The sequence below is a fragment of the Daktulosphaira vitifoliae genome, unplaced genomic scaffold (assembly GCF_025091365.1).
Source record: "Daktulosphaira vitifoliae isolate Bord-2020 unplaced genomic scaffold, ASM2509136v1 Scaffold_1, whole genome shotgun sequence".
In the NCBI taxonomy this organism is placed as follows: domain Eukaryota; kingdom Metazoa; phylum Arthropoda; class Insecta; order Hemiptera; family Phylloxeridae; genus Daktulosphaira; species Daktulosphaira vitifoliae.
In genome coordinates this window covers 87,439,962-87,458,188 of record NW_026099572.1, presented here as the reverse complement: position 1 = coordinate 87,458,188, position 18,227 = coordinate 87,439,962, and the positions used below count along the sequence as shown (strand labels likewise).

At 23.8% G+C, this 18,227-nt stretch overlaps 3 protein-coding genes across 8 annotated transcripts in view; 1 reads left to right on the top strand and 2 right to left on the bottom strand.

Annotated features, from left to right (window-relative positions):
• LOC126896323 (hemicentin-2-like) overlaps positions 1-18,227 on the top strand; it is a 130,241-nt gene that overhangs the window by 77,012 nt on the left and 35,002 nt on the right. The gene's annotated exons all lie outside the window — the stretch shown is intronic.
• On the bottom strand, positions 978-6,385 carry LOC126896313 (uncharacterized). Its single transcript, XM_050668980.1, has 9 exons — positions 6,157-6,385; positions 5,670-5,799; positions 5,214-5,340; positions 4,921-5,030; positions 4,655-4,857; positions 4,039-4,161; positions 3,518-3,683; positions 1,436-1,528; positions 978-1,362 (listed from the first exon to the last, which is right to left on the bottom strand). The coding sequence occupies exons 1-9, from the start codon at positions 6,237-6,239 to the stop codon at positions 1,204-1,206; spliced, it is 1,194 nt and encodes a 397-aa protein (XP_050524937.1). The 5' UTR covers positions 6,240-6,385; the 3' UTR covers positions 978-1,203.
• LOC126896309 (uncharacterized) lies at positions 15,219-16,888 on the bottom strand. Its single transcript, XM_050668975.1, has 2 exons — positions 15,849-16,888; positions 15,219-15,785 (listed from the first exon to the last, which is right to left on the bottom strand). The coding sequence occupies exons 1-2, from the start codon at positions 16,864-16,866 to the stop codon at positions 15,352-15,354; spliced, it is 1,452 nt and encodes a 483-aa protein (XP_050524932.1). The 5' UTR covers positions 16,867-16,888; the 3' UTR covers positions 15,219-15,351.

Here is an 18,227-nt window from a genome sequence, read left to right as displayed (position 1 = left end):
CCCAGATGTTGCACGTCTTAAATTTTCCTAGCAGCGTCTACTTCTGGCTCAATAGGGAACATTATATAACGTATGTCAAAAGTTTATTCGTTTATGACTTTAAAAAGGAGTTATTTTCGCTATTGGCACCATAATTTAACTACTTCAGTATTCTATGCACCTTATATCTATTTATTACCAAATTTTCAATACTTACAGAAACCATATAATATACACCTAATATTATATAACATTTGTGACATTAATATGATTAATTTCTCATCTAAAAAAATATTCTCAAAACTTATGAATATTTATTTAATAGAAAAAAAAACGATTAAAAATTATGATAATTATTACAGCTCTATCAAAAAAAAATTAATTCAGCAACATTTAGGTGCTGAAAGTAAAATCGATATTTCATGAACGTTGATTTAATTTAAAAAATAATTACTGTTATTACATTATAATAAATTATCAATTATGTATTGTGTGATTGATTTATAATAATAGTAAATAATATTAAACTTAAAATTCTGATTCAAAAATGTGACATAATTATACCTAAAAATATATATTTTGTTTTGTTAACAATGATAATGATATAAATCTGATTTAAACTTTATTTTTATCAAGTATCTAAATTGTTCATCAGTATTTTCAATGACGATTATAAAAATTCTCAGTTTGGATTTTGTAAAGAACGTAATTAAAAAGTTATTTATAGGAACATATTAAGTTCTTATTTAATATATTGTTCATAATTTAATGTGATTTTCAAATAAGTTTATTACATAAAAATACTTCATGAGTATGAAAAATTAAAAAATTGGAACAAATTTCGAAAAATTAATTGTTTATGTATAATGAAATAAAATTATTTATAAAAAACTATTATAATTCATTATTTGTATATTGAGGTAATTTAACTATAAAATTCAAAATCTTTGAAAATGTATTATTTTTTATTGTTTATATATTTGAATGTTAAATGAAAATCCAAAAATTATTTTCTTTTTATTATTTTTTTAATCAAAATTATTAAATAGAGTACAAATTTTAGTATATCATTTTTGAATTTAAACTAAGTTTCAAATCATTAATTGTTCAAAATAAATATAAAATTACTAGATTATCTTTTTCATGATTTCAGTTAATTTTTTAAAAAATATAAGTTATTTTTGTACAATTAGTCAAAAATTAAAATTTTTGTTTTCAATATCTTTATCCAGATCGTAAATTAGCAAAACCTATTTGGTTATTTTCTATGTCAAATATTGTGTAAACACTAGATAAAAATCCTCCTCCTAATGACCATCTATCATTATCGAGTTCAGTTTCTCCAAATGCTGTTAGACAAACCAAACCATTTGAAGTTTCAATCTTTAATAATAAGTACAATTATTATTAAGTATTCAATAATGTGAATTTTACAAAAAAAAAAAATTATAATTACCCTTTGGATATAATGCCTTGGTTCAAGTTTAAAATCTCTGTCTCCTATGTGTAGTATAATATTTGGCAGTTTGTTTATTGTATTACATGATACCTAGACAATAAATATTTTGACTGAACTTTAAAATAATAATAATTTTTGTAAATGACTTATTACTTAACTTTACATAAAATTTTACGTGAGTTTAAAATATAGCTAAAACTGTTATAAGTGTTAATACATAATTTTTATTTCTATTATGAAGTTACGATTGAATATTGTAGTAATAATGGCCATGTTTATTAATATTTCTAACATTTTTTAAAACTAAGAGCATTGAATACTGTTTCTGTTTGTGATATCGAATATAAATTTAAGAAATAGTATACAGAGTGATTTGATTATCGTTAACATCATTCGATTTCTCCTAATATTATATTTATATATATAAATATTTTTTTACATTTTTAGTTATAAATCTAGATTTATGAATTATTGAGCATATTTCAGTCCCCATATGCCATATAAAATATAGGAATTAATTGGTTTTTTATTTTAATATTATTATAATTTTAGGAGGTTTCTTGTGGTCAACGATAGAATTGTTACCAAAGCATAAAATAATTTGTTAACATCACAATTAATTTTTTTTAGATAAATTAATTAAGTTAAAAATTGTTTAAAAATATGAGATCACACTACAGTTAAAAATAAATATAAAATATTTTTTTTTAATTTGAATAATTCATCGATACTAGATAATTAAATTATATAAGTTACTACAATGTCAATAAAATCGTAAAAATAATAAAGTAAGATCATAATAATTATGATGTTTTCGTAGATTATGTATAAAACAAAATTATTAGTTTAACTAGAATGCAATTCGCTATATTCAACGAAATAGATCGTAAATACAATTTGTTGTTTCTGAGTAACGACTGTGTCCTAATAAAGAATCTTTACTTTATCAACCAAAAAAATGATGGCTTCTTTAATTATCCATAAGACATTATAAAATAATATTTTTATTTTTTCTTAAAATGATGGTTTCCAGCGAATAAAGATGTATATATAAATATTTAGCAATATTATTGTTTTTTTATGAAAATTAAAAAAATTATTTATTGTAGCTCACAGAGTAGATATAATGATTTTCCAAAAGAATAATAAAAAAAATAGCGGTAACGAGTTCGCTGATTTTTTGGCTAATTGCGCATAATCATTCCTAAGTTATCCTTCCCTTATTCTAATGGTCTGGATTATTTTAGATCAACCTTGATGGAAGCTTGGCTCACCAAGCGGTCTTATCTCCCTAACAGCTTTGCCCGATTGTATCGGTCCATCGTATCCAGCCCTTTCAAAATTCCGTGGTTCCATCAACTAGATCTTACTCGCAATATCATTTCTAGCTTATCACGACTCAGACTGGGTCATAACCTTTTACCAACATTCGCTTACAAATTAAACCTGAACTCTGTTCCCTTTTGCCATTTACATGAGGATAAAGTCCTCGGAGATTTTTCTCACTATTTATTGAATTGTTCCTACTTGACGTTTAATAGGTGCCTGGTTATAAAATTTTTAGAATCCAATGGAATTTCCAATTTTGTTCCCTCTGTGGTACTAAATTCCCATTATATTCCCGTTATTACTGCCATCATTTCTTTTATATTGAGCGCTAACAACTTTATTATATATTATCATTTATTGTACATACTTTACTTTTTTTATACTAATTAACACCAATTATTTCTGTAATTCATAACGCTAATTAATACTATATTATCTAATTTTTATATAATTTTCGATCTATAATACTTTCATAATAAAAGCTTATAAAAAAAAAAATAATAATAAAAAATAGAATTAAAATCAAAATTTAAATTTTATTTTGCTACTGTTGAAACATTCACAAAATAAAATTACTACTTTTTTCGTTGAGTGTATCGAATTACAATGCTACACGTTTTCGCTATCCAACTGTTGGAAACGACACAGTTAATTGTAAAATAAAAGTGTCATATTTGTACATCATTAATGTAATATTGTTTTGAAAGTACAAATTTTTAATAAAAATGTGCCATATATTTGTATACTTACATAGTAGCGATTGTACTTGTATTCCTTGGCTTTAATAAGTGTATTAAGTTTTAATAAATATTTTGCAGGAACGCCTATTTTATTGTTACTAGTATCCAATACTGTTTGACATACCGAAGGGCTACAGAATGGTTCAGAATAAGTTTTGTTAATTTGAACAGAAAATCTATACAAAAACAGATATATGTTTGTGAATCAACAAAAACACAATTTGTTAAAATAAAATTATAAAAGTTATACTGTATTTAATCACAAATAATGCAGTAAATAAACATAATATATTTTTAAAAAACTCACCAAGATACGATGCAAAAATTTAACTAAAAGCCAACTTAATGCAATTCTAATGTATTAAAAATTTATGATTTCAAAAACTTATTAGATTATAGAATATAAATGTTTTTAATTTGAGAAAGAACATAGTAAAATAAATTTGAATTAATTAATAACAACAAATTGGGGTTTTTTAATAGTTTTTTTCACAAGTATTAAAAAAATAGTTAAATTTATTTTAAACTTACTGTGTCATTTCAAATTGCCAATAAGCCTGATGAATAACTGGTACATAAGTTATTGTACCATTAATGTGTTTTGGCTCTATCCCTCCCAAGAATATTATTCCACCTTTAGTGGTTCCTGGATCTCTGTTTAGTTAAATTAAATTAAAGATATATTAGAGTAGCACTGATTTTTTCAAAATAAGAACATATATAGTTCAAAATAGTTATTGGTAAAATTAAGATTTTTAATAAAATGATAACCAATCTTGAAAATTCACGTGACAAAATATACATATGCATTATTAAATTTAATTAATTAAAAATAAATCAATAATTGTAAAAATCTATAATTATAATGTGAATTAATTTTAAAAAATGATTGAAATATCTGCTTTATAATAATTTTTAAAACAAAAATACATAACAAGTATAAAGTTATTTCTTTTGTTTGAGTCTAAAAAAAACTATATTTGAGTTTTTCTTGGAATTAAATTTAAATTGTTTTCTTATTAAAGTTTAGATCATTTGATCATCCCATGTATATTTTCGTATAAGAGTAATTTGAAAAATTGTTGGTCTTTTTCAATTGTTTCTTTTTTAGATTCGATCAAAACAAACTATTAACATGCGGTCTTACCGATTAATATACAAAGAAAAAATTGGTTTCAAAATTTTTTTGTCCTTAATAAGTTTGTAAAAAAAAGGAACTTCTGTTGTTTTTGCCAATGTCTTGTATCCTAGACCAATGATTCCATCTGCTTTCATTACTTCAAAATCTATTATGTTAGGAACTTCTATGATTTCAGCAAACAATAAATCCGTAACATTCAAATGAGATAGCTAAATTGAAGACATCTATTAGTTGATTTTTTAAAATATTTTATTGAAATTTTAGGAACTAACTCGAACTGTATCGCATGTTACGTTCCCAACTAATCCACTTATATTGAATGGTTCTGGTTTAATTGGCACATGAGTAGATGACCTACTTGAATCGTATAAGTTTTTTTTTTCTAAAGAGAATAGAAATTTTATCATTCCTTTTTTTTACTTAGAGTAAAATCAAAATATTAATATGGTATCAATTATGTTAATTAAAAACTCTAATGAAAATAATGTATACACTTCAATTAACCTAATCAGAAAATGACGAGTATTCATTTAAAGAAAAAATTAGTGACACAATTTAAACTTACCACAAAAAGGGTATAATTTTGGAGAACATAACACTGAAGGTAACCACATATCACCCCATGTTGTATCAAATATTACCTTAAACTTTTGTCCTGGTTTACCGACTAGTACTTCTGAATAGAATTCACTCTATAACATTATAATTAACAACAAATTACGACATTAACATGTTTTTTTTTAGATCTATTCATTTTTTAAATATTAATTATAGCAGGTTTTCTTTTAATTTTTCAAGGAAATTTTAATTTCATGATGATGCTTCATTTTAATTTTTAAACTAATTAAAACATTGTAAAAGTTTTTAAAATAATCTTTTTAAGTCAATTTAATGTGTTTCAATTTTTCGATATGAATTACATAATTCATATCGTGAAACTAAATATTTTTTAGTAAATTTACATTGTAGATATGTACATACTATTAATTAATATAATACAAATATACAATTTATTACATACGTCTAAATATTTGAATAGTGTAATGTTTTCATTTGTTGGTTTTATTTTACCAATTTTCATATCTTTGACCTTTCCGTCTGGATTTTGTAAAAGTTTTTCTAGAGTAGATTGTCTTCTAATTAATGGCAATCTAAATATAAAATTTACTTTTAAAAAGTTTCACCAGTTAATAAATAATAATATCGGCTGGTAATAATATTCAGTTATGTTGAATAAATTCTATCCGGTCATGGGAACGAAACTAATTTTAAGTTTTATTATTTGACTAATCTATATAAAAAACAAACGATTTTTTTTGCTGTAACAAAGACATTGTAGTATGATACATTATTTCCCTGTCATGATTTATCATACTATTTGCTATATACTCTAACTTTAATATTCTAATTTTGTATTGTAAGTTACAAACTATTTCCAAACATTCATTACACACCAAAATTATTTAAAGATTTTATTTATGCATTAAAACATATAAGAAAATAATTACCGATAAATTCTATTTTCTATCGATGTTGTGGCCATACAAATCAATAAAATGAATGTTAACAAAAACACTAATAATCGAAACATTGTTTGAAATAATTTAATTACACATAAAATTAACAATTAATAAACTTATTATTTGATACAAGTTAAAAGTTTACATACTATGATATAATTTATTATAAAAACAATAATTCACTATATTATCCATCACATAGTAATGATGAAATGAAAATAAAGGTCTTTAATTAGAATACATTTTATTATAATCGTTTATTCAGTTTAAAGTCCAAAAAACATTACTGAAAAAATATTATCATATTTTGATACTATTTTATTTTCTATATCTCATTTATACGAAGAAAATAAAATTATTAATATTTTATATTGTCCATGTACATTTTTTAAAAATTAAATAAATATTTTACTTCAAACAAACTGTTAAGTAAAAATTTAATTAGTATTTTATGATAAATTATAATTTTTCTCTTAGATGATATCATTCAGAGCTATCATCTGACGTGGCTGTGTTACAGTAGGATTTAATTTTTAATTTTTTTAATAATTTATATTTTGGTAAAAATTTGATTTTTCGATTTGTCTGTATTACGGTTTTGATTAATAATGGTCTTTAAATCAATTTTTTGTAGTCAAATTTTATTATGTTTCTTTTTTTGTTTTGGAAAATAAGATAACGTAAGAGTTATCCAATGAAAAAGCGCTTTTCTTAATCAATGGAGCAGATATCCTCTTTTGCCTCATAGATATACTACTTGATTTTAATAGTATATTTCTAATTAAACTACAAAAGTTATTAAAAAAAAATTTTTTATGTTGTTATTTAAATTATTTTAAATAATTACATTACCTAATCATTTTTTTAAATTATACTTTTTTAATAAAATATTTTTATAAAAGATAAATATATGTTATACATAATCAGAAAATAAATTAATAATGATTTTATTACAAATATAGTGATTTTAAACAACGTAAATATCCAATTTTTTTAAATNACATTACCTAATCATTTTTTTAAATTATACTTTTTTAATAAAATATTTTTATAAAAGATAAATATATGTTATACATAATCAGAAAATAAATTAATAATGATTTTATTACAAATATAGTGATTTTAAACAACGTAAATATCCAATTTTTTTAAATATAATTAACTTTATAAAATTTTCATACATGAACGTTTTGTTTTTAAGTTTTTTCTATAACTAACTAATGATGAATTTTAATCTACTAATAATTGAGATTTATGAATATAAAAGTATTTTTACAAAAATTAACTAAAGTTTAAACGGTGGTAAAAAATCTAAAAAGTTTTTTTTATCAAATTCATAATATGAATAAAACAGTGACCTCAGTGGACGACCCATGACTAACAATTGAACTGCTATGATAAAAAACAGCACACCACAAAACTGCTCTCCTAAGCTAAAAATTAAAAAATGAGTTTTATGTATTGAAATACTCATAATTTTAAGGCGCAATTTTTTTTTTATTAAAAAAATAGCATTAATGCAACAGAATTTCTGTATTTACAAATATATGGATAACACTAGGCAATATACAAGTATATACTAAGCATAAGTTATATATATATACTCAGTTATATTCTAAGTAATATAACTGTTCACTGACCACATACAACGACTTCGCTTTTTATTAGATCATATTCGGTATTTTATAAAATTTAATAATGCGGTAAATATAAGATAATTCAGAGAGTTTTCGTTTTTCTCAAAACTACTATTTTTACGCTTATAAAATTTTGCTTTAAGCAAAACTTTGGAGATCAGAATAGGTATAAAATAAATAAAAGTAATAACAATAATGTTTAGTGAACATATGGCTAATACGAGTCACACACGTTCAATTATTGACAACAATTCAAACCAGAAAATACAGGCGATTGATTTATTAGTAACCACTATATTATTTCTAAAATAATAAGAACTTTGTGAATTATTTTTACGGCTTTTTTAAATAAAGGTTATTTCTCGATTTATAAGTTGTTAAAATTCATATTTTTAAATATATAAAATATTACATTAAATGTTATACTAAATATTTTTATGGTCTATTCTTATAAGTGTGTAAACTTTATTTTTAATGAAAAATACATATTTCATGATCTTAAATTTTAAAACTTAATAATAATTAAGCAAATTGTAATTATGAATGTAAAATGTAATTAAGGAAATAATTGATCAATAGCAACTTTCGAAACAGTATTTTAGAAGTTAAGAACATTATAATGACTAGGTAGAAGGCGGAGAGCGGCAAAGAAATGCACAATGATAAAAATAAAATAACTTGCACCTTGTCTTTAATCTACATCTAGAAATATTAATATCTTCCGAAAAATTGGTTCAAAAGTGTTTATTTGATCATTTAATTTATTAAAATAATTTTTAAAAAATATGGTTTCCTTATAAGTGTTAAGGGATGTACTATTAAAATATTCAACCAATTATAATCGAAAAATAAATATTACTTAGATAATCCAAAAAAAAATGTCTCAAAAATATTATAATTAAAATAAATATTTAATTTTCAATTATAAATGACCCTATATACTTGATTCTAATAGGCGGACATATTTCCTTTGTTGAGTAATGGCAATATCGTATCAAAATAAAAATTATGTAGAAATGTAAGTTTTTGTGATGGTTACGGCTTTTAAAGTTTTTATTTCAGTTTCGGTTCCTAGCTCTGATATTATTGTATTCTTTACAAAATAATAAATTTTTGTGACTTATATTGTGTTTAATTTATTTCTAGTCATTTTTTAACGAAAAATAGACTCATTTTATTACACATTTAAAATTTTATATTTAAATATATAAACAGTGCGATTTTTAAAAAGAATACCTTACTTTTATTTTTGAATAATGATTTTTTTATAAAGATTATAATTCAATTTTTTTTGTAATCCATTGTTAATGCAAAGTTTCTAAGGGTAACTTTTGAAAGTTAAATAGGAGCCTATTATTCTTTTCTTATTACGTGAAGAATGGTCTAAATATAATTTTGACTGGTTGATAACCATATTTATATTATTACCATTTGAATTAATGTAATTTTTAGTTATAGGCAAGAAGGGTGCACAACGTCAAAGAACTATTTGTGCATCAGGCTAAAAATAGAGTGTCCCTAAAAACTACCTCGCTTCTTACTTTTAAACTTATAGTTAAATGCTAATATCTCAAAAAGTAATTTTATAAAACTTGTTATTGATTAATCAATATTTTATTCAGGCTATTATCTATGTAACAATAAAAGAATAATAATAAGCAACTTTAAAAGTTACCTCTAAAATCTACCCTTCGAAATAATTTTTATGCAATAAACTTGATATTTACTATGGTTGACAAAAATAAAATAAATTTCAAATTATACTTTTTTACGAAAAATGATTTGATTAACGAAGAAATGGGGGTACCATTCTTAAAAAATCACATTGTATATTAGTAGGTCTTAAGATATATTTGATAATGTTTTCAGTAGCAATAACTTTGGTCTTCACAAATCACATATTACATTATTCTAATTGTTCATCTTTTATTATAACATCGTTCTCAAATTACGTTGGGTTTTATGGATGTAAGTTATATTTTTATGCGTGGGCCGCCCTGAAGCAATACCTCGCGGTAGTTCCAGGGCGGTCCACTATATGCCGGTTTGTGAAAAAAAAAAAAAAAAAAAAAGTTATATTTTTATAGTTCTGTTTAATGAATAATTTTTGTTTTCTTCTTAATTTAAATAATTTTAATAGATTTTTTGTATAAAATCTTGAATTTAGTGCTATTCAAACAACACGTTATGAAAATAATAGCTTAAGATTAATTCGTTAATTTTTGTCCAATGAAATATTCCAAATTACAAGCTTAGTTAAAAATCCCTTAAGAATTTAATACGGGCTTAATTGGACTTCTTCCAACATTTTGTCGTAAATGATGTAATCTATGTGAGATTTATCACTTTGAACCGCCCCGTGTACTCTGGTAGTGTTGACATATGTATAACGATAAGTTTTATAATTTGCCTTTATATATTTTAAAACTATTTCAAAAACAGTGTTTACCACTATTTTTTGAGTTTAAATTATGAATAAGTTTTTTTAATATTAATAAGGATGGTTGAGTTGCATTTGGAGGAAATTATCTGTATTATACTCATTTTACTGTTGTAATACATTATATCAATATTCACGGTAATATATTACCATAATATTAGAAAGATACCTTATAAAAAATGTTATTTTTCAATAATCTAATTTTAAAACATTTTTCTGTAAGGTTTTTCTTACAAAAAAAAATTTTTACAATTCCAAATAGAAAATATTGAGGTTAATAGGATTTCAAAATAATGAGTTTTGAAGTCTTCAGAAAACAGAAATTTATATGTTTTGTTTGACTTGTACATATCTAGAATTATAGTATAATAAATTATGACTTTATAAAACTTACTTAGTATTTGTAGACTAGAAAGTTTTTATAGTTTTACATATAACAATTTTTTATCTGAAAATATCATACTACTTAATACAATAGATTATAATTATTTTTTTATTAAATTAGAATAGAAATTTCGTAAGATTATAAATGTCATTCGTTCTTTAACTTATTATATTTCGTATAAAACATCATTAAATTTCAAATAAATTTAAACTAGTAGCTTAATGAATATTCTTTGTAAATAAACATCAAATTATATAAAACTCATTTTAAAAGTAACATTCACCTGCAATATCATTATACGCATTTATTTAAACAAATCTTAATAAAGAACAATAATATTGAAGCATTTTTTCAAAATGATTTGAAAATACAAAATAAATATTAGTGAATGATGTAAAAAAGATGTAAAAAATTTTATTTGTAATTTTATGTTTGTATTCAATTTATTGAAGTATTAAGATTAAATGAGTAAGAAATTGGATGATCAGAAGCATCTTACTGATAGTAAAGATTATTTTAGAGAGAATAGTATGAGTGAAGTATGGTGACGAATAGAGAAACGAGTGTTAAGACATTTCTTTACGACGTTGTTAATCCGTTGTCGGTTTAGGCATTTGAAAAATTAATTGTTTCGACGACAACGCAAGTGTAACAACATATTTCATGACGTGACAAAATACAAAAATAAAAGCGAGCAATTAATAATACATTATATATATGTATGCATTGTTTTCACTTTGAAAGCAAAATAACGTCTTGTGCATTGTTTCGTGTAAGACGGCTGGTAGTGACCAAAAGGTGTTTACTGACATGTGTGTTAATGGACATTTGGCGGCTGCATGACGCCTACACTTAAAAACTACTCATTAGATTAATGATCACCTTAATAGAGTTGTCTTAGCATTTGTTTCAAGATGTTATGTTGGATACAGATAGAGTATTATTAACCCTCAACTGGCTTTGTTAATTTTGTGTAGTTCAGTGCTTCTTCGGGTCAAATTATTTTTCTCCAACTAAAACTAAAACTATATATTTTTTTGTTTATTCTAAGTTGCTTAAATATATCTACTTGAATTTTTATACTTGGAATGGAAAAATTCCAATTTTATTTCCTTTTAGACTTATTTGTTTAAAAATTGTATGCTTTGCTTTCACAGAATTATAATTTTTTTGTAAAATCTCTACAAAATTAAAAACTATACCAAGTTTACAGATTAATAACAAATTCCTGATATTGAGATAGCAAAAAAAGTCATTTTTGCAAAAAGGACACAAAAACCTTTGATAGTAGTTTTTGGATGTAAGGTACAATAAATTATATATTTATTTGGAAGTTAATGTGTGTTTGTATATTTCAGCACAACTCTGGAGATACCTGAAGTGATTTTAACCAAACTCAGTACATATATTACTTACCCCATGTAAACAAATCTAATCTAACCTACCCCTAAATCTATTTGGATGGGGGATTGATATGTAAAAGTGTCATAAAAATTATGAGAATGATGTAGAATGTATAGCGTTTGAAGTTGCCGACTTATATGGTAACAATTATGATACTGTTAATTACCTTTAACACTCAATGGTGTTAAGGGAGTAATAAGTTTAATAAGAAATAATAAGAAGTAATATGAAAGTAAAAGTTATTTCAATGGTAACTTTATGATAACAGTTCATAAAATATATTAGATGGATTCACTAAAACTTGAAGAAATGATAACTTAAATAATAATGTATTTTAAAAAATAAATAAATTTTAAAAACCAAACAAAAATTGTTTATAAATATTATTGTTTTAATTGACATTTTCTCTATATATGTTGTTTTTTTTTTATTCATATTTGTCAGCTATACAAAAAAACAGCAGTGAGTTGTGTATAACATCAACTTGAGATTTATACTAAAACAAAAGAATGAAATGATATGCAAGGATAGGATATTATGCTGTTCAGGCTGCTAGTAAACGACATGTCAGAAACATAATTGTCATGAACCTTTTGACACGTTCATAGTTGTAGTATTGTTGGTTACGGTTCAAAGGATTCAAAATGGCCAAAGAATCTTACTTTTGACTCAGCAACTACGTTAATAGAAACACTCTTGTGCCTACTAAGCCATTGTGTACTGGGTGGAGAATTTAAGTAGAATAATTTTGACATCCGACTGTAGTACAAAGACTTAACAGTTAAATGTTTTGTAAAACTCATAGACGTGTTGTTTTCCTATTGTCTTGGATTAAATAGTACTAACTATTATTTTGTTGATATTAAAAGCTGATACAATAGATGAAAAGTACAAACGGAAACCAGTTTTCTCGTAAAATGAAGGCAAAGAAAGTTTTATTGTAATAACTCCCAAAATGAAGCACTAGATTTTTATTTTTATACCATAATAATTAAATAAATTTAAAAATGTTCGAAAAATAATTCATTACACAAAATGTTTAACTTTAAGTGATCATAGAGTAACTAGTTCAGGTATTGAACACTTCCCAATAAATGAATAATATCGGTTTTACTCGAAATTTTAACTCTTTAGAATCAAAGTTTTGTGATTTTCTTAGTTTAGGGTGCATAATTTCAATTATAAAATTGAAAGCACTTATGTTGACGTTTATATATATATATATATTATGAGCAATCATAATTTCATTCAATTACTGGGCCTACTCGGTTTTTAAACTTAAACTCAATCTAGTAAGTTTGCTTTTGTTTGGTATTGCTAAATGTATTGAAATTTAAGAGCAGTTGAAATTATTAATTTTATAACCAAATAATGGAATTTAACTTTTAATAATTATTCTGTTATAATATAACAGATTTATTGAACTTCAAAATTATAGTATAATTTTGCATACTTTTGAACGCTTTAAGTGAATAAATTGCACTAATAGAATATCATTTTTTTTTTTTACCGTAAACCGAACATACGACATAATGATGCAGTCGATAATTAACTAAATTTTGTTACAGATAATATATATTGAGATTTCCGAGAAATGTTGTAATTAAGTTTTTTGTTTGCTTTAAAAATGATAAACTACAGTTATAATTATTTGAGTTTGAAATATTACACTTATTAAAAACAATGAAAATCAGTTTCAACATAGCGCGTTGCGTTAAAACTGTATTGTACTAAAGTATATAACTTTCTGCAATGTATAAAATTACTACAATAGTATATACATAAGATCTTCATTAGACACTGGATATACGTTTATTCTCATGCGCATGTATTCTTACAAAAAATTTGAAAAAACTTTCAAACTTACTGAGGTTTTGAAAAATGTACAAAATTTTATTTGCAAATTCCAAAACTAATGGACTTACCCATAAAAAATATATTGCGCTTGAATACTCGATTTTGAATTTTTGTGACTTGCATTGTTTCTCAATTATGTAATTCATTTTTCGTTGGCTTTTAAGCTTAAAAATATGTATGTAAATGAACTTTGAATTTATTCATATTGCTTTACTATGCAATATGTTGTAATAAATAATTCAGTCGTCATTTTTAGAGAATTGTATTTTTTTATCCATCAAATACAAGATAGACTAGATAAAAAAAATTTCTAAATTGAGTGTTTGATGTTTCAAGCATCATAATAATGGCTCCTAGTAAAAGCTAACTGTAATACATCTATTAATTGGGTATGCACTAGCGTAGAATAATATTTTGTTTAAACAGATCTCCTATAGTATTTTTTAGAAGTTTTCAAGAATTAATCTATAAATATTTTCTTGTAATCATTAAGTAAAAAATTAATTTTAATAAAATTTACTTAATTAATATTAAAAATTAACACTTTCTTTTTAATAACATTTAATATTTCATTTGTATGGTGTAACTTTGTTTTTTTAACTGTGATTAATATTAAATTATGTTTTTACAATACAAAATATTAACAGTGATAAAACGTTCACTTATTTAAGCTCACTTAAAACTTTATGATACCAAAGTTATTTATTTTTGTTGTATAAAATAAAATTCAGTTTATACTGAAGCAATAATAGCATCACTATATTATAATACTATATCACTATAATGATATGTAGCTAATGAAAAACAACATTGCTTTAAAATTTAAAATTTGTTCATATTAATATTACGTGAATAATTATTAAGCAACAAATATATCATTTACTAATATAATAGTAATATATGTTTAAAATTACCAAAGTAATAAAATATTATTTATGAGGTTTTTTAATAATTTGTGAGTATATTTAGTTACATTCAAGTATTATTAGATATCAGTTATCTCGTTAAAATAAGTATGGGTCCCAATTAAATAAGAGTTGAGATTCATAACCATAAAAATGTTCATTATTATGCATTGACCTATAGTATTATATGCAATGTATAGTAGTAATAATAATACAGAATTACTTATAATTACTGTGATATACTTTAGTAATAAAACTATTAATGGATAATTTATTGTTGTAGTAGAAAAAACAAACTGTCATAAAATACAAATAAAAATAAGAAACTGAGTTTTTTAAAGTTAAAATGAAGTTTTAAAACCAAAGGAAAACAGTGAAAATGTTAAACGTTTTTAAAGTAATCTTACTAAAAAAGCTCACATTCTGAAAGCAATAAAAATATTTACAATAAAAAAGTAGATATTTTAATGATATTTCTGTTCTGATTATTAATTTAATTTCAATTTCTTTACATTACAAAAGTTTTAAATAATATCATTTAACAAATAAAATTCATTAAGTTTTGGTGTCCTCTTCAAATTGGTTTATTTGATGGACACTTTCTTTAGATTCAGTTTCGGTTTTAATTAGTTCTTCAATATTTGTATAATCTAGTATTGAACGTTTCTTGTATTTATTATAAAAAGCTACCTTAGCAAGAAATTTTTGTAATTTAATTGTTAACCCACAGTTATAAGTAGATAAATATTCAATATTCGTATTTCGAATAAGTATTTTATGTAATTCTACACCGGCTTTTAGTCCTATAAAGTTGTTGTCTAACTGTAAAATTTTCAAACCTTGGTCATATTGAATTGATTCAATGATTTTTAAACCTCCATTTTGTGTTATCATGCAATTACTTATTCGAAGTGCACTAAAAGGTTGTACACCTGATGCTATAGCAGATGCTAAATATTGAGCACCCAAGTCACAAATTTTATTCATACCTATAAGTTAATTTTAATTAAATAAATATAACATAATATGTAACTCATAAAACTAGTAAATACCTAAGTTTAAATCCAAATTTGGTAAATAATTTTGCCCTCTCCATAAAGCGACATATGCTAAAGCTTCAGCGCCTTCGGGTCCAATATCATTACAAAATAAATTTATAGATTTCAACATTTTTGCAAACTTTATAAAATTTGATATTGATTTTGCTGCTAATGTTTCAAGTAAACAGTATGAAAAATCTAAGTGCTCTAACAAATGACAGTTTGATAAATATAACGACAACCTATTGAATTTTATTACATCCAAAGCACTTTTAACAATAGATAAGCTCGACAAATAAGGCAATGTTACAAGGCCTTGGCCGAGAGTGTCCATATCTTTAATATTAAACTTAAATTGATCTGGCGTATAATCCTCTTCAATGCAAGATTTCATTCCATAAACTAGCTTCACTTCCCGCAACCTAGGTAAATGATGCAATATAAAATCTAACTCAACATGTACTGGATCTTCAGGAAGTTCACCACTTTCTGCTATATCCATTTCATGCAATAACGATCCTGGAATGCATAGTTTTTTGCAATTCAAAGTCGTTATATAAGGATTACAAATTAATAATATTTCGGTCAGCTCCTGTTTGTCTACATATCCTGGAACTAAGTTCTCGATTGTCTGTGATACGTATTCACTTATGAATGCGACTTTAAATGATTCTACGCTGTTATTATGAAGTTCACTGAAGTTCGGCCAAAAATCATTGCATCGGCGTTTCCAATATTCACCATCCGGTACATGTATGACTAGCACTAACGATAAACTCGTAGGAAGCTTTTCAGACAAATACACTGTGTTCATTAAATTAATTTTTTTAAAAAGATCTTTTGGAAATTTTTGAAAATTTTCTGAAATAGAATCCAAACACATATATTTTAAAGCCTTCGGCATTTGATTTGCCCAACTGAAATCATCAGATTTTATTGCACGTCCAATTTCATTAGGTAATAACATTACCTCGTTTGCTGGACAAAATAAATTAAACGTTGTTTTTGGTATTGTATGAGGTATCCACATCTTAAATTAATCTTAATATTTGTTCAAATAAACCATTGATGTTTTTTCAAAATTGTTTATAAATTTATTTTTGAAATAGTCCTACAAAATAACTTTTATTTATATAGTACTAACTTATAATAAACGTGACGTATAAGTACAGCTGGATTTGTAGTTGCTATAGAAAACAAAATTAGCTAAAAAAAAATATAATGTCTTCCTGAAAACAAAAGCTGGCTTTACTAACTATATGCCATGGGTTCAGAAAATAAACCAATGATATTATCTACTTCAAATTTTTTCTTGCAAACAAGTAACTTAAGAGACTTGTATAGGCTTATCATTTCAATTCCCATGTGCTAGCCAAAACAACAAATACTAAAACAAATAAGAAAATGATGGTAAAAGTTAAATTGCTTAAAATAACTTAAATTAAAAACGTTATCGATTATTTTTGAGAATGTTGAAATGAAATACTTTATGTTTTAATTACTAAAACTTAATATAAATTTTACTAAGTTATATTTCGTATTAAATACCAAACAATGACTGATTAACAAAAATGAAAAATTCTTTTGCTATAACTCACAGATTTTAGATTCAAATAAACCATGACACAAATTTTATCTTTCGAGAATGTCATTAATATATTTCAAAAGTACAAACAAACGTAAAGAGTAAAGATATAATGTATCTTTATGAAGTAAAGTATTAGGTATAACGTTGAATGAGATAAAAATAGTAACCATAAGTTTCAACAGCTCCAGAGATGTTGTTGTAACTGTAAAATACGTTTTTCTTGAGCCCTAATATTGTCGTCGTTATTGTATATTTATCAAACGATCTATCCGGTTCAATAACTAATGTACAAAGAACCACCCCCAAGTAGATTTACTGGACCGTTGCTTCAGACAAAACGAAAAGTTTGAGTATATCACCAAATGGAATTTTAAAGGCAATGTCATAGAATTCAATACAATAAAACATAATACATATATATATATATATAAAGTGTTTCATTTATAATAACCCATTCAATTACTTACAAAATGAAAACAATTTCGGGAATACATATATTTTAGATACATATACTTCTTGATTTAGTAATAATTGAGTAATTTTTTAGGCTATATCTTATACTTTATAAGAGATACAATTTTATATTTTAAATTAACTTTTTACATACAATAATAAATTTAGAAAACAATTAGTTAATAACAACTATATGACCAGTATTCCTGAAATTATTAACAATTAAAGTAATGACTGTTTGAGTTGGGCAGTTTTAAGTAAATATCCTTGAAATTTTGTTTACTGTTAAGTGATTCATTTTTAAATAATAAATGAATATTGTTTGATCCATTTTGTTTTCATAAAATGTT